We start from the raw sequence: 18,264 nt of genomic DNA on the forward strand, positions 1-18,264 counted from the left end.
ATGTTCTTGAAGAAAATTTGAAAAATTTTATAGAATTACGGGAATCTACGTCTTTTATTTCCAAATTAAGAAAATTCATGTTATCTCAACCACAGCTTCAAAACATTCAAAACAAGTCTTTTTTTACACAAATAGACACCGCTAGACTACTTGAACCAAATTATCGAGACAACGTCACAATGAATAGTAACGGTTTAGCGGCACTCTTAGCCCAATCTAAGAACATTTTAAAGTTAGCGGATACTGGAGAGACTTTTCTTTACTTGTTGGATCATTTTCAACCGTTTGAATTGCTATCCAACATGAAATCGTTTTTACAAACTAGCTTTGAAACCACCCTGTCTCCCTCCATTTCGACTATATACTTATTTCAATGTGCGTACTTTTTCTTATCTTTTTTAAGTACTCAGCTTCCGTACATTACCAATCAACAACAGTTTCAAAGTATCATGCATATTTTATCCAGTCTTCAAATTTCTCCATCTTCCGACAAACTAACAAATCCGTTTTTTGGGGGCTTATGGAATACTTTCTGGTCCTCTTCTCATATTAATATTCTTTCTGCTCCTTTTTTAATGGAATTTTGCCATTTTTACAATAAGCCTTTTTTGCATCAAAGGCTCGCCACTGTCTCCAGTGAATTCAGTCCTCAAGTTATCACGAAGACACAATCTCCCACAACGTTTCAGCCTTCTTCTTCTTGCTTTTCTTGGCATGATACCATGTGTGAGTTTACTTCACCCCAAGTTTTCTGTATGATTCACTGCTCAATACAGCAATTTCGCACTATTCAGAAAGTAGCCCATTCGACCGATTCTCAACTTTTGTTAGGACAGTGCTTGAACCTTTTAAATACTGGTTTTAAACTCGTAACAGCCGTTCACACAAAAGATTTTCAGGCCAATATATTTTTGTGCTTGATACTTAAGCAGTGTCTCCTAATTTTCACTCCTATTCTTTTAAAAACGCTTACATATCAACTTGTTTTTTTTCAACTACTCCAAACGCTAACATGTATTGCACTGGTCTTTGATATCCTTTGTTTGTCTTCTCAGTTGTGCAAAGGGCAAGATATTGATAGCATATCTGGAAACTCGAATGAACACTATGAATGCGTGATCATAGAGCGTTTGTACAATATTTTAAGCAGTTTACTCTGCTATGTTGAAATGGATGGTACTTTGGAATATAAAGTCAAGAGATTAATTCATTTGCAGCAACAACTTTGGGGAAATATGGAATTAACGACTTCCCAAGGCTCCTCTTTGACACACCACACTACAGTTTCAAAGGATACTAAAGTGGATTTTCCGCTTACTGAACGTTTTTTAAATTTTGAAACGGTGATTCAAAACTTGCTGATAAAAGCAAAGCCTTTAAGTGAAATTCGATACAATATCCTTCGCCGTGTTCTTTTCTCTTGCATACAATACGGTATTTGGGAACGTCTCATTCATGTTTTTATAAAACAGTTTCAAACTGTGAACTTTCATACCACGACGATTGATGACAGCTCTACGACGTTGGCTTTATTAACACTAGTACAAAAATCGTTCAAGGTTCTTTTAACTGTTTTATTTTCATGGATAAGTCAATGTCAGCTCCACTCCATTCCTGAAGCTTTAGTACAAACATATATACAAATACAAATTGCCACATCAGTGTATTTTCCTTACTTAAGTTGCATTCTTTTAAGTGGAGACTCGAAAAAAGTTTCTTTTTTTTGTTGTCGTTTAGCTCGTTATCTAGGCAAGTGGTGCGACAAGACAACTACACTGTTTCTTCATTTATGGCAAGGGGTCAATGCGACAGAACGTTTACGCTTTTTGTTGACTCTTGGTCCTATCGAGTGTGTTCCTCAGGCTTTGTTGTGTGCTCCTTTAGGTGGGTTTGAATACCCAACAGACCGTGTTGTTTTTTCAAGTGCTCCACAGCCTTCATTAGCCTTTACTATGGACCGCACTTCAAGACTTTCTCATTTTCAGGTATATCCCATGCTCATGTGCGCACATAACGCAAATCCTCTACCTCAACTATTGGATTTTTATACCGGATCCAACGAAGTGAATGGTGTGATCTGGAATTCGAGTTCACTCTATTTGTGCGTTTCCACAATTCATAATGTTTATCAAATCAATCTTGTTGAATCCCTTTTACGAGAACCAAGTCAGACCTCCCTTGACTCTGACATGGACTGGAATGACACATTCATGAAAGATCCCAGCATGGATTGTTTTTCTCAATGGGTACAAAAGTTATACCACGAGTACGTTGCTTCGGAAATTCAATTAAAAACCCCATTTTATCATAACTGTTGTATCACAAATGAAAATTTAAACACGTTCGCACATAATATTATGCTATTTTTTTATTTTCTCTTTCCAAGTATGTGTCTAACAAACATACGTTTGTCACATCCAAAAAATCATTCACGTAAGCTGACAACTTTTTGAATTCAACGTCTTTGATATTCTATTGAACATTTATTTTTTTTTTAAAAATAGGTATAATGAGTGCACTTGTGCAGTCGAAAAATGATGAATTTTCATCTAAAGACACAGACAAAACACAATTGCAAAAGGTTAGAAAACCTCCAAGTGTTGTTCCTCATTGGATAAATGAATTAAGCCAATTGGAAAGAATGCCGTCGTATGATTTGGAAAAGATATCCAGCACGATTCCCTTTCACTATTTGTTTTTACTTAAAGGATTGTTAATTCCGTTGACAACTTTCGCTTTTTCAAAACCATTAAAACTGCAATCTCAAACTGAAACAACTGACATCCTGACACCTCAAAGCGATACCGAAATTTCTTATAAGGATAAACAAAACTTAGACCGTGAAAATTTGACGAATGATTTTATGACATTTCCCTTTTCAATTCAAAACAATTTAACCTCATCTTTTCATGAAACTATTAGCCAAGGAAACTCTTTTCTTCAATTGCTGACTCGACAACATGCAGACTTTTTGAAACATCAAATAGACATTCTGAAGTCGTGTTTTTTTAAAATTTCAAAAGTATACAAATCAAAAAATACGTCTCAAGCAACCAATTTACAATCTTTTTCCTTGGAAACAAGTTCTCTGTCACATCTTCACTCTCATCCTTTCTTACCACTGTATATTGGAGCTATCACAGAATCTCATGTATCTTATACCCCCGTAGGTACACCCGTCATCATCTTGGCTCAGTTTGGATCGTTAACAAGCGAAATATTAGGTGTTCTGATGCTCCCAATTAAAAAGCTAATCAAATCAACCAAACAAGTGACAACAAATTCAATCCATTTAGAAGAGAACGACGTCACACAAAAACTGTCAAATCAAACTGGTAAGTTTTATATTAATTAAAATTTGCAATTTTCCTAGAATTTCAATGTAATGTCAACCTGTTTTTTTTTTTATTTCGCTAACAACAATTTTTTTTTTAAATTGTCCTTTTTTCAGACAGTTCCTTATTATTAACGTATCAAAAAGCGGGAGCAATTGAATCACTTAAGTGGAATGACACCGGAACGCGAATTATATCCAGTCACGCTAATGGATGGGCTTGTATATGGAAATTTCCTTTATCCCATATTGATCGGGTTGACAAATTCACTTCAGATGTGGATGAAGAAATGTCTTCCACCCTACACTCCACTTCTGTTTGTACCAAACTCAATTCCAATAACAAATCACTTTTATCTAGATCCCCAGCACACTTTCCTTCCTTCGTTTTCAAACCTCATACAAGTTACTGCTTTCTAGCTCGGTTTCTCTATACAGGAGATTCACATAATGAGCATCTTCTGGTGACATCTGGTTTGGGCATGGAACCTACCTTAGTTGTTGAAATTCACCCGAAGAAATCTTCTACAACGATATTTTTTGAACCAAATATGGGGATCTTATGTATATGGGATATAAGAAATAATGAATTACTTCAGTTTCCTCAGCTTTTACAATATGATGCTTCTTTTAGTATCAACAATTATGCCACTGATATAGCCGTTTGGCATGCTAAACAATTACTCATTTATAGTGATCGCCATGGTTATGTCCGAATAATGAACTTGAAACAACGTGAACTCAATAATATATTATATTTAATCCATCCACCTACTGTTTATTCTATCTATAAAAAAATGTGTTTAGCAAACTCGAATAACAATCTTTCTTCAAATTGGCAATTAGAGAAACTTTTTCTTAACTCAGACAAGGATTTAGTAAAATCAAAACGAATAGAGGAATATGTTGGAAAAGACTCCGCTTCTCCTAAAGCTCTTAAAAAAGAAATTGTCAAAATTTTTTTATTAACAAAAACCCAACGCTTAGTCGCTTGTTACGAAGATAGTCTGGTCAGTAATGAACATATGTAGAAGTATCTTTAAATTATAATACGAAACGTTATTTTTTAGATTCGCGTGTGGGATATAAGTTCTTTAGAACAAAACAACTTAATCAATGTATTTCAAAATACTCAACAAAATATTTATAATTACCCTCTGGACCCTCACGACAAAACAACAAAATCCATTCGAATGTTTTATCCATCCACTGGATGCCCCCCACTCTTATGGGAAGCTACTAAATTGTTACACATACCTGATCCTTCCAAAAATTCTTTAATATCTTCGTTCATGGGAGCTGTCATCAATATAACACCTACTAAGACTCCTTTCCCCGCCTTACTTGACGCTTATATGCCTAGTCCTTATCATCTTGTTACTCTTGGGACGGATGGTACTGTTGCAATGACTCGTCTTTAAAAATTAATTGCTTGATTCTTTTCATTCTGCATATTTGCACTGACAATGTTATTTTTACGGCAACACGTTAACAAAAAAATGCAAAACTACAGGGTGCCATATTTATTAAACACATCAGAAATATATGATACAAAACAAATACTAATCTTTTTTCTATTGTATTTTTTTCTCACATACGCAGAGTGTATCGAAACACTCCTCTCGTTCAGTGCGCCGATGTTGTCTACTTGTTGATACAGATTTCATCTTAAAAATATCTGACTGTTTGAAAGTCGCATAATAACCATCCAACAAATTACCAACCATTTGTTTAATGTTAAAAAATAGAATTTTTTATATTTTTGTTTCATGAATAACGTTTCAGTACAATTATTTTGTTCTAAATAACTTACAAAAAAAGGAATGAAACAATACAAGAAAATATTCACATCATTTTAGTCCACGACATTTGACGTGGACAATCTTTTTTAGCACCGTGCTATTTTAAAAAAAAAAATTATAAACAATTAAAGAGAAATGTAACGGAAGTAAGAAATTGTAAGGATTACATATAAAAAACTTATAATAGTTTTCACGTTAAATTTAAATATGTACATTGCCGTTAAAAAATTCGTGAGACGAGGTAGTAAACGTAGACTGGTAAACAGAGGGTTGCTATGATTACTGCCACCACGCGAAATTGTCAGTCATTTAACAAAGTCCTTTGTTTTAATTTTAACCAATTTTCTTTGAGTCGATTGCTCTTTCAAGTAATGACGGATTTGATGCTAATTTTCGTAAAACTGCTTATGATTCTTTTTACAATAAATGTTCTCTTACGATTCCTCAAGTGTCAAACAAACAAGTAATAACCGACATTAGTACTTCAACGCACTCCAAACACTTTTCCATCCTATTAAGCCTACTACACTTTACAACATTACCAAATCAGAAATTCATGGGTCATTCACGTGACACAGTATGCTACTCAGAAAATGAAATACTATATGCAGTATCATTTAAAATAAGAAAAAAAAACATATTGCAAAATGATCATCATTCTACCCTCAAATCCGATCTTTGGCTCGACTTCGAAATTTCGAAATGCTCAACAACAAGTCGATATTGTTGTTTTATATGGAAATTCGAAAGTGGGTATACACATCATACTACTGATGCATCCAACCATAGTAACCAGCTTGATGACTCTTACTAAATTAACAGTTTGTAGATTATCTTTAATTTTCTGAAAACAATGTCAAATTTTGGTTTGTCTAAAAGTTTTTAAAAAATTTTGTTACTTGACAGGAGTTTCTTGATCATTAATTCTAAATAAGAAAAAAAATTCATTTCGCTTAAGCATAATTTTTTTTTGTTAGATAACAAAAGCATGCTTTAACCGAATACAAATAAAATTTTGTTAATTTGATATTTTCTTTTTTCCAAATATCCGACCACTCGACAACGAAGCAACCATTCTACAAAACCGTACAATTTCATTTCATTTAGCACTCAGTGTTGAAATTTGACATTGTATCTTAATATATAAATCCTTTTCTTAATTTTATCCATTCATTATAATTTACAAATGCCTGAACCTTTAAGCATAATGACGAAAAATGCCAAGGAGTTTTTTATTTGCTTTATATTTTCTAAAGAAAAAATATTATTATTACAAAGAAATATTAAATAGTAGGATTCGCCTTCTCATCATTTTTTTTGGTAGTTCTAAAGAAACACTGTCGCACAAAAAAAATAAATTCAGTTACCTCACTTACTCTACTGCCCAAAGCATATTCGAATACTTTATTGTTACAGATATCCGCCTGGCATGCGTCTTTCGAGAAATTTGAGAAACATCTGCTAATTTTTTCTTAAGTTTCCAAGTTTGTATGCTTAGACACAACGAGCTACGTGTGGGAACCATAAGTGATTCTACATGAAAGGAACGGTAACAATAAAACGCGTTTTACTACTACACTGTAGGTAAGCATCAACAAAAAAGTAAATATGTTTTGCTTTTACATACTCATAGATTAGCTATCAAAAATTCGAAAACCTGATGAAAAGAAAAAATTTTTGATGACGAAGGAACTGTCATCAATGGGTTTATTTTAAAAAATAAACGGAAATAAACTGGTTATCATTTTTATTTGAATACACGCAGTTTGTTCAACTCTTTAGAATTCAAGGACTAATGTACTGATTTTTTTTGAGTTGCTGAGTGTTATGAACTCATTGAAATACATAATAAAACGGGTAAAAACTCTAACGGTATGTTAAAAAAAAAGTGGTTGAAAAAAACACTGTAGCATAAAAAAATACGTTAGTATAAATCATCGTTTCTACACATTCATCTTTTGTATAAATGACACGAGCTTATCTTGGTTTTAAATATTATTGAAAACTCAAGATGAGCATGTGGCCCCGTGTATTCTACTCAATAAGTTCAACATGAAAAGACTAGATTTTTTGTTTTTTTTAATAAAAGAGAATTCCTTTAGAAATCTTTTTTTAACAAAATTTTAAAGCAATCGAAATTTAATAATTGTTGAATTATGGCCAAATTTTTTTCTAAACCAAAAGTATTTTTGAACTACAAAACATTTGTGATTCAAGTCATAGCGTTGTTTATCGCTTTGTTTTCATTATTCTCTAATGAGTGGCTTGCAGTTAAGGAGTGTTTGTAAAATTTTTAATATAGAAATTAGTTTTCTTTTGAATAATGTCATTATTTGTTTCTGGTGGTAAATTATTTCATAGAATAGTAGCCCGGTTATTTTTCATCCTTACAGCCGTTCTTGGGGGCTTTTTAGAGTCATAGGTCGCACTATACGAACCCACAATTCCCAATGGAGCACGGCTTGTTTAACTGTTCATAAATTTTCTCTAGGAGGCTGTACAACACCTTTGTGTAAATGGTACTCTCAGAAATGTTCAGCGTTCCGAATCATATCAATTGTATCTCATGTGGTAATACAAACAAATCGTTTACTCACGCATTGTTGGAATGTTGAAAAGTTGATTTTCTATATGTATGAACTATGTTGTTCTTTAAATTATGTAGACTGCAGGTTTGGTTGCCGCATCAATTTTTGCAACTTTTTTATCGATGGTGTTTTCTTTGAGGAAATCCATTAAAGTTGTTCGTTTTTCTCTGGTAGTTATATTATTCATGTAACGCATTATCTCATTGCTTTTTCCACTGTTACCTTTTCTAATTGAATGAAAAAAATAATAAAGGGGTTTGCGATCGTTGGATTTATACTTATTATTGCTAGCATCGTACTGTATACTTTTGGTATGGAACAAGCATTTCAATTGATTAATGCCGTCGGTTATTATCCTGTTCCCCAACCCGCTGTATCTTATATTTTTGCGTGTGGTACATACATCCACAAACATGGAGGGAAAATGTTTATTAAAATTATTATAATTATTGTTTTTTAGTCTATTCCTTGCTTACGTTAATTAGTGTTATACTACATGGTCTGACGATTCGTCAATTATCTAGAGAAATGACATATATACAGCAGGCGGTAGGTTGTGAATGTTTAAAAGAATTGTAGATTTTTAAAATTTTCTTTATATTTTTAGAAAACTGAGGCAACAAAAATTAGAGAAGAGTATGGGATATAAGGTATTTTTAGAATTTAGGTAGTGTTTGTGAAAAATGTCTCTTCTTTTAACGGTTACATATTTCCACAAAACTTTACCACTACTATGTGTCGTCGTTTGACACTTTTAAAAAATAGTTACCCGTTAGTCGGTTAATTTTTCTAGATTTAGCTTTAACTTCAAAAGAATTTTTTCTTATTTGCTTATTCACGCTTTAAACCAATTTCGCTTTTTTTAATCAAATTTCTTTAAACTTTTCTGTATTTTAACTGATAATATCAATAATAATAATAATAAAGCAAACAGTTGACGGAATTTATTTTTTTTAGCCTATTTATAAATTAAAGAAAGAAACAAATTTTTTCATTTACACACAAGCCTTCTTATTTCATTCAAGATTAATAGCATGTACCATCTACCATTCATATAAGGTTTTTTTTATAAAAAATTAATAACCATTACATAAAGTAATAATGTTGTAGATAGTTATTTATCAAACCAAACTTCCTGTGGAATATGAAAGGAAACATCAATTAAAGAAAAGAGAAATTTTATAAAAATAATGCAGCAAGGGAAAAAAGGAACCCTGTAAAATAAAGTTTGACATAAGTTTTTTGACACAGTTAAAATAAAAAATTAATTACAATTTACAAATCATAAGATGCAAATTTTGAAGGTATTTTGTCTTAAATTTGAACCTTAATCTTTCTTTGCATTGCTAGATTAGAGGGTTACGTTACCTCTTAAATAAAAACTAGGTTACGACAAAAATTTTCGTTTTTTAATTAAAACTTGGTGTTATTATTTTTTTTTCGTTGATAACGACAAAACAGACCCTCAAATTTTATGACAAGAGTAGAGAAAAATATTCTAACAAGAAAGAACATTTATAGGTAATAAGAAATAAATATGCAAAATTTTAAAGGGGTAAACTGCAATAACGGATGGACGGTAGTAAATTTTGAGAGTAACAAAGTGATGTCAACACATTAAAAATAAACATGTTTTTTTCTATAAAAATAAATACAAAACTTTAAAAAAAAATTAAGCACTCATTTAGTAAACGGAAGCTTTAAGCACTCGAAAAGTCTCCTCGACAGACGGATCCAAAGGTTTTTGAGTGACAACTGCTTTGCAAATCAGCTTTGCTGTTTCCTCATCAAATAAGGTTGAAATATAAAGAATAAAATGAAAATCAGCATATATTTCATTTGGAGTCGTTGTAGGTTTACTAAGATGTGCCTGCCAATTGTTTATTTTTTTCTTGAAAAATCAACGAAATCTTACAATAACGTCTGGAGGGTTGTAGGGGTCATTACGGTTTTCGACAGAAAAAGACCAAGACGAGAACATACTTTTAAGCTATAGTGGAATCATTCATAAAAATTGCGTGATTAAAATATGCATTTGTACTTGTTTTGGTGCAGAGTCATTTACACGAACGACAAACCAATGTGGGTCTATGGTTGTGACAATTTTGCCACCCTCCAAAATTTGCGGTAAAAGCATATTCTAATAGAGAAATTATTTTTTTACACCAATTATTTATTGCAAAATAAAAAAAATGAAACGTTAGCTAATAGGTTACCGGTGGTGCTGGTTTAATAAGCAGCCTTGTACTGTTTTCCATGGTTGTAATTAAATTGTCTCGTACTAAAGCTAATCCCTGTAAGAAAACGAGTCAAGGTGGGGATTTTAAAAAAACTCCTACTAAATCGGAAATAATAAACGCGTTAGTTTGAAAGGAATTGTTTTCCATATCCGGAGAAATTGTAACGGAAACAAAAGGGGCAACCGGATAACCCGTATAATGTTTAGGAGCGTCCTTTAAATAATCTAATTGGAACCTGGTTCAATTGAAATACAAGAAAATAAGTATATAAAGATAGTAATATCCGTATAACATACCTTGCAGCTCGTATAAGATCCTCTGGTGAAAAAAGATCCTCCCTGGGTAAATGAGTAAAAATGAATCCAACGCATTCAATTTGAAGAGCGTTGGCTATACGATCAACGACATGCTTTTGAGGATCTTCTAGTAGAAATATTTCACCATTTTTATCGACCTTTAACAAAACGTATGGACAAGAATACTGATTGGCAGAATTTTAGTGAAACCTGTGGTGGTTCGTAAATCGCTTCTACGACAACGCGAATACCCATTGGGTAATGAGGATCATCAATAAAGAAGCCGTATAAAAACCCTAAAAATGTTTCTCATTACGCATTGTACCAGTCTTTTTAACAAGCAATGCATTGAAGGGTACCTGCACGTTGTTCTTCCATATTATGCTCTCTTCCCCAGTAGTTAACAAATTGATTCATTTCTTGAACATTGCGAAATTCTATATGATCAACACATCGATAAGACTGATGCTTTAATGTAGCGGATGTAGGAATCTGTTACACCACCATCGTTCATACATTTTATTGTCTACTTGAAATTTCAAATAAACTCGTTTTTTAATTAATGCGAATTCTTTTTTTCCACTTACTGTTGTTGCCGTTCCTCTTACAAGAGGTTGCGGCTTAAAAACTCGCGATAAAGGAAGATCCAATGTATTGTACCCAGAACAGCTTAAGTAGTGGTCAAAAGAAACAAAATGTGGCTTTGAAGTTGATTCTTTAACAGAATCCTCTGGGTTTTGAGTGACTTGTACTTTTGAAAGTTCTGAAGATTCGCTTTCTTTCAAATTATTGTCATCTTTTATAAAAGTAAAGTTTTTGTTCACATTTTCTCGTTTATGACATATTTTACCTGGTAATTCACTGTTGTCGTTTCCTATGAGACGAGTATACAACGTCTGTCCGTTGGTAACATATTTCTCAATGGAAACATTGGAAGTGCACGGCAGTTCCTGAAAAAGTAAATGAATGCTAATGTGAAAGTGCGATGAAAATAAATTTTTCACTTTTTCATATTTGGAATCTAAGAAAATACAAAGAACTTGTTTGCTAGACAGGTTACATCTTTCTTCTACTTTTCTTTTAAAATCAATACAAGAGAGTGTTTGGTCGACATCTAAACGATAGAGCCCATCCTCTGTAAATATTCGGATTGTTAACAAATTTTTTGTCATTTTATACTACCCATTCGTCCATTCATTCACCTTTTACTGTTTTGCTGAACCGCACATCCTTATATGCAACCACAGACTATCTGCAACATAAATTCTGTCTCTTTATGATGATATGACTAATCTAATTTTTAATGCAAATATAATTTGCCTTTAATAAAAATATTACTAATAATTTTCTTTAAAAGACAAAAGGAAGGCGTAACATAACGTAAATGGTATTTTGTCATTTACTTTACAAGCGTTGATCAATCATTGTTTTCCGAATAATCGTCAAGCTGTTTGTTTATTTTTAAAAACGTACAAAAATATTAAGATACTTGAGCCCTTTGTATTAAAATTTTATTTCGAAACGTAACTTAAATCTGTGTTCATCTGTTAATTTTTTCTAAACAATTATTTTGTTTCAATATGGAACTTAAATAACTATAGAACACCGTAACAAAAGGCTAAATAAGGATAAATAACGATTGCTTACAGAAGGTTATTTTTACAGTAAGCTAGCCTTACGCATAACTATATGAATAAGCCCCCTTGGTAGTGATCCTATTTTGTCACAATTAAACCAAAACTACTAAGAAATGGAAAGAAAAATGTTCAATGAACTAATAAAAAACATTATCGTTTGTTCTCTGCTAATAATCGACAATGTACTTTTCAGGTATTGTATGCCTTGGAATTCCGTTCAAAATAACATACTTTAGAGCATAGTTCGCCAATGGTGTTAATTGTTTTAAAAAAAAAATTTCAAAGTTTACACGATAGACTACTTTTTTACCAACAACCTTCATTAAGTACAACTTTTATTGGAGACTCACATGTTCTCTACAGCTTTTGACGTCCGTCTGTAAAGCCCCAAAGACATGTGAATATCTGTTACTTCAATAATCTGTCTTAGATAATATGGACTGTTTTTTTCTTGTAACAAAAGACGCCACAGGAAAACACTTGTTTTTTTATATTAAGAATCCTTGTTAATAATTATTGAGATATTTATATAAAAGGTTTTTCTATACTAACATTAAAAAAGTTAGGTACTGTTTGGCACCCTTAAATTTTGTGTGTCTTGAGTTTTTAAGGTCAAATGATCTTGTATCGCCCAGCTACTGATATTATCCCAAATGACGACATCATGCTGTGTTTTGGGGGTAGTAGGAGGTACATTTTCTTCCAGAGGAACAAAGGGAATTAAAACAGTCTTGAAAAGCATCCATCAAAATTAAAAAAACAAATCATCTTGAGTACGTACTTGCACCAACCAATCACCGCATAAAGGGCATTCGTTGGCTAAAAAACTGTCAACACGCCTAAAAGAAATTTTTTTTAATTTAAATTAGTACAATTTAATTCATTGACACTACTCTTGTGCATCACGAAGCTTGGATGGATCCACTTGATGAATATTTATTGTCAAATCCCTATTGACACTCGGTTTGTCGATTGTTTCAGTTTTTTTTTGAACGCTTTCCGCAAGTTGCATGCGAGCGTGATTTAAAGATAAGAGAGCATGCTGGTATTCTTCCGATACCTTGATAAATCATTATAAAGTTTCAAAAATATGCGAATTTATGAAATTACCTTTGAAGTCATAAGCGGAAATTTTAATTGATGGGCACAGACAGAATGAAGAACGTGTGTACAGGGGAAGACGTAAAAGAGATCACACATTGCGGGTAGCTGGCAGGCAAAGCAAAGGGTTTTTTTTGTTAAAAACGTTTCCAGCGGACTGAGCCACATGACAATTCATAAAATGAAATACAAAAAATAGAAATAAATTATTACCGATTTTTCTGTTTTTGAAAAGAATTTTTTAGAGATTGAATTGCTTTTTGTGTTTTTTGAATTGAAACTTGTTTTTCTCGGATACGTTTTTCACATAAATCAAACTCTTTAAAGAGAGAATCCTTATAAGCAGCTATAGTAGAAGCATCCGAAAAGCATTCTAAATAACTATAAAGATCAAAACTGTCGTTAGCTTTGTTAACAAGTTCAAAATGTTGAGGACCATTCACTGTAGATAACTGGAGATGTGCGCATATTTCGAACAATCAAATAATGAAGTTGGACATTTCATTTAACAAATAGTTCGTACAGATGTCTTTAAAATTTTTTTAAATAAACGTTTTTTCAAAGGCAAAAACCATGGATCCTTTATAGAATTGACAACATAGGTGGCAATGTCAACTTTCTTTATTGCCAAAGCGACGCTCACAGCATTCTAATAAAGCACGAAAGAAACAAATTATTTAGTCAACGTTTTGTAGCATGGTTTTTTTGTGCCTAGCACTGTCAAAACAACCTACAGAATACATTTGCATTGCTGTCATTAGAGAAATAACAGCCTCAATTTTATTCTTCTCTACGCAAAAACGTAAACTAAAAGGGAAGTCAAATTGTATGTTCTCATGATTGACCTTGGAAGCAAAACACACACTATCACTTTTTTTTCACACCTTGATTAAACCTTAGTAAACAAAACACAAATCTTCTTACTGAAACAGCTAGCGTTACGCGAGTCATAAAATTGATGATTTCTTTTTCAGTGTCGCACGGCAAACAAGTTAACAAGGCAAGTTGTAAATTCTGAAATCCAGTGACACCACTCCAATGCGAGGAATGAGCGTGGTTGACTAACATATATTAAATTAAAAAAAATTGTTTAGGCGACATAAAAAAGAATCCATACTATGAAAATGATTGATTTTTGCATTAAATTGGTCTTTTTCATAACAATGTTCCAGCTTGAGTAATCGGCCAAAACTTTGAACCACTCTTAATGCTTCATTTACATGAATCGTTGTGTACTAAGAAAATACCATTATCGCAACAAAAAACTCAAGAAATTTATTAAATGTTATTTTTTTTATAAAACAAAAATAAGAAACACACCTGGTATGATTTTCGATTCACTGCTCCAAGAAATATTGGTAAGAAAATCGATAAAAACTCCGCATGGTTTGTAAGTCTTTTTTGCAAACAGTCATAAAAAGAGTTTCTTGTTGTCCTAAATGGTTCATCATTACAAAGAAAAGAAGAGAAGAGTGACGGTTCTCTGAGAAATAGTATGGGACCATATTTTCCAATAAGATAAATTTGCTGATCCATTAAAGATTCACGGTTGGAATTACTACAAAGACCTTGATCCAATTTACTCGTGCCAACTGATAAATCCTTTGCTAAATGGGCTAAAGTTAAAACAAATGTTTTACTAAAGTTACGCGAAATACGAAAAAAAAAAAACGCACTTAAAGCAGATTTGTAATTATCCTGAAAAATATATTCCACGACTTGCATCTCACGATTTCCTGTTAAAGTTGACCACGTTATTTTTTCAATAGCTCGACCAAGATATTCGCACATTGCCAGAATAATATAACCTCCCTGTGCGTACTTTAATATTTTGAATTAAAAACAAAAATACCTTTAATAAACTACAGTTATCATTAAGAGTTTCAAGAACACGATTGGTATGATGCAAAAGGCTTTTTCGATACGCTATGCTTTGAGTCAAAAAAGTTGGAATCCGTTTATGATTTTGTACGTTGAGGGAATTCCAAGTTTTGCTTATAAAGTGGGGTGAATCAGTTTCATTTCTATTGTAACAATTTTTTTTTTTGTTTAGAGGTTCTTAAAAACATACTGTAAAACGTTGTTTTTCTGGTATTGCTTTATTCTTTCAATGTCCAATTCCAATTGATTGATATTATGAATCAACTCCATTAATTCCCATACTTGCGTCGTGACAAGATATCGTGTTTCAAGAACCTTAGAAATTTGTTTTTGGTTGTTCGAAGAATTCGAATGTAAAAGAGTTTTTTTTTTATAAAATTTCCTCAGGGTGGACGCCAGTGTCATTACAATAGTGCAAATGACGTGGGGATCTGGTTTGTATTTCAACACTCTAAGAATAAAATCTTCCAATGATTTTCTGGAATATAGCGTGATCTATATACGCACAATAAAAAGTTTTTGCTTTTACAAACAACATTAGAAGCGCATTAATACACTAAACCTCTGTAGCCCGTTTCCACTTTTGTTCTCGGAGTAATGCTTTCAAGTACATAGTGTAAACTATCTCAAAATCAGCAAGGGAGTCTGGCGGATATTTAAAAGCCGAGCCAATATCTTCACAAAGCATATAATGCAACCAAACAGTATTTGTTTCACGTTGAGGAACAAGTTCATAAAGATAACGTTCCGTTAATAAGTAGGTAGTATCTGAAATAAGCAATACTGTGATACCCATACTTTTTGTCTTTCTCGCGATGACCTGACATAAGATTGGGTATCAATGTTAATATTTTACCATACTGAACTAACGGAAACGGAATATACTGTACCTAAAAAAAATCGTTTATTATCTAGTCATTTTCAAAGCATTAAATTAACTTGAAGATATGTTAAACGAGAAACCACAATTAAATAGGTTTCAAACAATAACAAAAGATGATATTTGGTTATCGCAAAACCAACACAGGCCTGTGACGATGTTTCAAATGTCCATGTCGCGTTTTTATGTGAACTGCCCATATTTTGAATAGAGTTATTTTGCAATTTAAACTCGGTATGTTTTTTTTTTTTCACAAAAAATTTTCTTGCTGACTTTTCAATGTTTATAATATTTTTTTTTTTTAAATAAATGAAAGGAAGAAATACTGGGCATGCCATTCTGTAATTTGAAATAGCGTTGACCATGACCTTACACGGATGAGATATGGGGTCACTTGATTGGATATCACACTTCTCCTCCACTAGCCGTACTTCTTTTGAAATCACAGGAATTAACTTTGTAACCATGACACCTGATCTTTACCGAGAACGCCGATTGAGTAGGAAAAAAAATTACATAAATTTTGCACATTAAGGTAAGGATTGAGAAACTAGTTCAATTTTACAAACCTCTTAGAATGAATCTTACTTTAATAACATCCACACGACAACAGAGTCATGATTGGAGTAAGGGACGACTTCTTGGCGACCCTGACCACAACAAGACAGCGTATTTTGAAGGACTAAAAAACACAAAATCCTTCACTCAAACAATATACATACAAAAACATTGACTGGTGTTGATGCCATTCTACTCTCAACAAGTGTCTTTGGATTCAGACTATCTGTTACTCTTATCCATATATTCGACATGCCTCTTAATTTGGGAGCCTCATAAATGATATAATTATCCAGTTCTGGTAAGCAATTATCTTGTTCCCACACCCGACCTACAAAAAATAATAAAATATTTCTCTTCGTCTTAAACCATATACAGGATTAGGTTCTTAATTTATATTCACTTACGCAAAAGAACTTTTGATAAGACTCCAAGATCCCGTGATAGAAATGCACTGTCATTAGCCTTGGTATTGCCACAAACGCGAGCAAAAATTTGCTTCACTTCACCATATCCAGAAAACTTTAATAATTGACCATTGGAAGCAATGAAAATACAATGAAAAAGAAGACTATTTGTTTTTAAAGTCTCGTTATTTTTTTCTTCCACAGTATCAACATTTCGGATATTTGTAAAGCAAAGTGCATCGTTCTCTTCCCTAGAAACGTTTTGAAATACGCTTCTTGTTAACAATTGTACACAATCGATTCGTACACCTGGGTAAAAAGGTAAAAGTAATTGAACAACACAGCCTTTTCCTTTGTGTATTAAAGCACTATATAATGCACCATCCTCAGTCCCTAGACAAAACGTTATGTCAGTTGAACTTGTTCAACATGTTTGCTCTTCTTACCCAAAAGAACTTCAATTGCTGCATTATCTTTCATGTAACCATTTTCCACCCAGGCAGCACAGCTAATCATCACTGTTTTAAGCGACGGTAACACTTCACATGCCGCACTTTGAACAACCACAAGCCTAGACATTTTTACCATTGAATATGACACTAGAAATTTTTTATTAAATATTACCCGGTATCCCCAGTACTGAAACATACAAGGCCGTATAGGCCAGACGGACTTAACATGACTTTTTTAATAGATGCTTTTTCTATGTTTTAAAAAAAAAAAACATTTGAGTGTATTAAATTGAGATAAAGAGAGAGAAGGAATTAAAAAAATAACTACATCTTCAAATTTCAAAATGTCATACCATAAAAGCTTAGGGACGAAGAAACTACTGTGAATTTTTGAGTTCCACACGTATAAGTCATAAGTTTTCCAGAGCTTAGGCCAAGCAAACCGTGATTCCCCGCGAAATCGGCGCACGTCACGTGGACCTTGGCATCAGGTGTCTGAGTGACAAAGAGTTTAAAAATTACAACTTTGCTAGTTCCATTACATTTATTAATGTTGGTGTGAAATAAGGGCACATATCGAGATCCTGCGTTTCAACTACGTCATGCTGAGTGAAAGATTTCCATAGGAATTGGTCATGGTAACAAATCGGATCGATTGTTACGGACACCATCCTTTCAATATCTTATTTAGTTCTTCTATATCCAAGCTTTATAAAAAATTTTTGATGAAAATATTCTATATTTTAAGAAGTCAACATTTTTATTTGACACGTTAAAGTTGGCGTCTCCTTATATAATAAATGTTTTGTCAAAAAGAAATAACAAACGAATTATTTATTAGAGTAACTTTCAAGAGAAAAAGATTATCTAAGAATTAGCCTGATAATATGAATGAAGACATGAAATGTTTCTAGGCAGCCTTCTTTACGCGAAAGAACACAGATTATGAGCATTATATACAAAACATTTTAAATTCATTTTGGATTATCTAAATTGACCGAAACAATATAAAACTTAATGACACATTTTTTTTTTTAATGTACGTTTCTTATTGTAGTGAAACACTTTTCTTGTTCTCAAATTTTAGG

General features: G+C 32.6%; 4 protein-coding genes and 2 long non-coding RNA genes across 10 annotated transcripts; 3 read left to right on the forward strand and 3 right to left on the reverse strand.

Moving 5' to 3' along the window:
- Positions 1-1,157: 1,157 nt before the first annotated feature.
- LOC128883696 (uncharacterized) lies at positions 1,158-4,772 on the forward strand. The gene is made up of 4 exons (XM_054136321.1): positions 1,158-2,433; positions 2,505-3,335; positions 3,452-4,344; positions 4,405-4,772. The coding sequence occupies exons 1-4, from the start codon at positions 1,170-1,172 to the stop codon at positions 4,753-4,755; spliced, it is 3,339 nt and encodes a 1,112-aa protein (XP_053992296.1). The 5' UTR covers positions 1,158-1,169; the 3' UTR covers positions 4,756-4,772.
- A 1-nt stretch (position 4,773) lies between these two features.
- LOC128883699 (uncharacterized) lies at positions 4,774-7,113 on the reverse strand. 2 transcript variants are annotated; one of them, XR_008459084.1, is made up of 5 exons: positions 6,764-7,113; positions 6,513-6,669; positions 6,036-6,462; positions 5,575-5,980; positions 5,382-5,522 (listed from the first exon to the last, which is right to left on the reverse strand). It is a non-coding gene; the product is annotated as an uncharacterized LOC128883699 (long non-coding RNA). The 2 variants fall into 2 exon arrangements; XR_008459083.1 differs by having other exon boundaries at positions 4,774-5,980.
- Positions 7,114-7,199: 86 nt separating this feature from the next.
- On the forward strand, positions 7,200-8,644 carry LOC128883698 (uncharacterized). The gene is made up of 6 exons (XM_054136322.1): positions 7,200-7,406; positions 7,498-7,707; positions 7,802-7,894; positions 7,978-8,119; positions 8,185-8,273; positions 8,332-8,644. The coding sequence occupies exons 1-6, from the start codon at positions 7,293-7,295 to the stop codon at positions 8,371-8,373; spliced, it is 690 nt and encodes a 229-aa protein (XP_053992297.1). The 5' UTR covers positions 7,200-7,292; the 3' UTR covers positions 8,374-8,644.
- Positions 8,645-9,123: 479 nt separating this feature from the next.
- LOC128883936 (nuclear protein localization protein 4 homolog) lies at positions 9,124-11,489 on the reverse strand. 2 transcript variants are annotated; one of them, XM_054136829.1, is made up of 11 exons: positions 11,265-11,488; positions 11,111-11,210; positions 10,848-11,056; positions 10,620-10,752; positions 10,471-10,556; positions 10,261-10,418; positions 10,064-10,199; positions 9,941-10,018; positions 9,766-9,864; positions 9,640-9,714; positions 9,124-9,594 (listed from the first exon to the last, which is right to left on the reverse strand). In XM_054136829.1, exons 1-11 carry the CDS (start codon positions 11,430-11,432, stop codon positions 9,409-9,411), a joined length of 1,428 nt encoding a protein of 475 aa, XP_053992804.1. In that variant the 5' UTR covers positions 11,433-11,488; the 3' UTR covers positions 9,124-9,408. The 2 variants fall into 2 exon arrangements, with proteins under 2 accessions (XP_053992804.1, XP_053992805.1); XM_054136830.1 differs by having other exon boundaries at positions 9,445-9,583; positions 11,265-11,489.
- Positions 11,490-12,088: 599 nt separating this feature from the next.
- Positions 12,089-17,854, reverse strand: LOC128884285 (uncharacterized). Of its 3 annotated transcripts, XM_054137566.1 has the most exons (24): positions 17,719-17,854; positions 17,530-17,671; positions 17,349-17,427; positions 17,171-17,295; positions 16,725-17,117; positions 16,482-16,648; positions 16,348-16,409; positions 15,819-16,236; positions 15,700-15,769; positions 15,442-15,647; positions 15,070-15,374; positions 14,851-15,022; positions 14,675-14,810; positions 14,319-14,614; positions 14,116-14,233; positions 13,923-14,059; positions 13,733-13,843; positions 13,522-13,647; positions 13,212-13,450; positions 13,008-13,155; positions 12,791-12,957; positions 12,679-12,736; positions 12,450-12,627; positions 12,089-12,399 (listed from the first exon to the last, which is right to left on the reverse strand). In XM_054137566.1, exons 1-23 carry the CDS (start codon positions 17,845-17,847, stop codon positions 12,460-12,462), a joined length of 3,972 nt encoding a protein of 1,323 aa, XP_053993541.1. In that variant the 5' UTR covers positions 17,848-17,854; the 3' UTR covers positions 12,089-12,399; positions 12,450-12,459. The 3 variants fall into 3 exon arrangements, with proteins under 3 accessions (XP_053993541.1, XP_053993540.1, XP_053993542.1); XM_054137565.1 differs by having other exon boundaries at positions 12,089-12,627; XM_054137567.1 differs by lacking the exons at positions 12,089-12,399; positions 12,450-12,627; positions 12,679-12,736; positions 12,791-12,957; positions 13,008-13,155 and having other exon boundaries at positions 13,238-13,379; positions 13,435-13,450.
- LOC128884288 (uncharacterized) lies at positions 16,120-16,409 on the forward strand. Its single transcript, XR_008459335.1, has 2 exons — positions 16,120-16,294; positions 16,373-16,409. It is a non-coding gene; the product is annotated as an uncharacterized LOC128884288 (long non-coding RNA).
- Positions 17,855-18,264: the final 410 nt, after the last annotated feature.

This window comes from Hylaeus volcanicus, unplaced genomic scaffold (genome assembly GCF_026283585.1).
Source record: "Hylaeus volcanicus isolate JK05 unplaced genomic scaffold, UHH_iyHylVolc1.0_haploid 12237, whole genome shotgun sequence".
Taxonomy (NCBI): Eukaryota; Metazoa; Arthropoda; class Insecta; order Hymenoptera; family Colletidae; genus Hylaeus; species Hylaeus volcanicus.

Excerpts from the sequence above, each read along its gene's own strand:
- LOC128883696 (XM_054136321.1), top strand. The coding sequence starts at position 1,170 with ATGGATGGTACTTTGGAATATAAAGTCAAGAGATTAATTCATTTGCAG. Across the intron at positions 2,434-2,504 it reads ACATCCAAAAAATCATTCAC|GTATAATGAGTGCACTTGTG; the intron begins GTAAGCTGACAA and ends TTTTAAAAATAG. Across the intron at positions 4,345-4,404 it reads CTTGTTACGAAGATAGTCTG|ATTCGCGTGTGGGATATAAG; the intron begins GTCAGTAATGAA and ends GTTATTTTTTAG.
- LOC128883698 (XM_054136322.1), top strand. The coding sequence starts at position 7,293 with ATGGCCAAATTTTTTTCTAAACCAAAAGTATTTTTGAACTACAAAACA. Across the intron at positions 7,895-7,977 it reads AAGTTGTTCGTTTTTCTCTG|GGGTTTGCGATCGTTGGATT; the intron begins GTAGTTATATTA and ends AAAATAATAAAG. Across the intron at positions 8,274-8,331 it reads TGACATATATACAGCAGGCG|AAAACTGAGGCAACAAAAAT; the intron begins GTAGGTTGTGAA and ends TTATATTTTTAG.
- LOC128883936 (XM_054136829.1), bottom strand. The coding sequence starts at position 11,432 with ATGACAAAAAATTTGTTAACAATCCGAATATTTACAGAGGATGGGCTC. Across the intron at positions 9,715-9,765 it reads ATGACTCTGCACCAAAACAA|CTTAAAAGTATGTTCTCGTC; the intron begins GTACAAATGCAT and ends ATTCCACTATAG. Across the intron at positions 9,595-9,639 it reads ACAACCCTCCAGACGTTATT|GCACATCTTAGTAAACCTAC; the intron begins GTAAGATTTCGT and ends AACAATTGGCAG.
- LOC128884285 (XM_054137566.1), bottom strand. The coding sequence starts at position 17,847 with ATGGTGTCCGTAACAATCGATCCGATTTGTTACCATGACCAATTCCTA. Across the intron at positions 16,237-16,347 it reads GTCGTGTGGATGTTATTAAA|ATCAGGTGTCATGGTTACAA; the intron begins GTAAGATTCATT and ends TTCTCGGTAAAG. Across the intron at positions 12,628-12,678 it reads GCGGTGATTGGTTGGTGCAA|ACTGTTTTAATTCCCTTTGT; the intron begins GTACGTACTCAA and ends ATGCTTTTCAAG.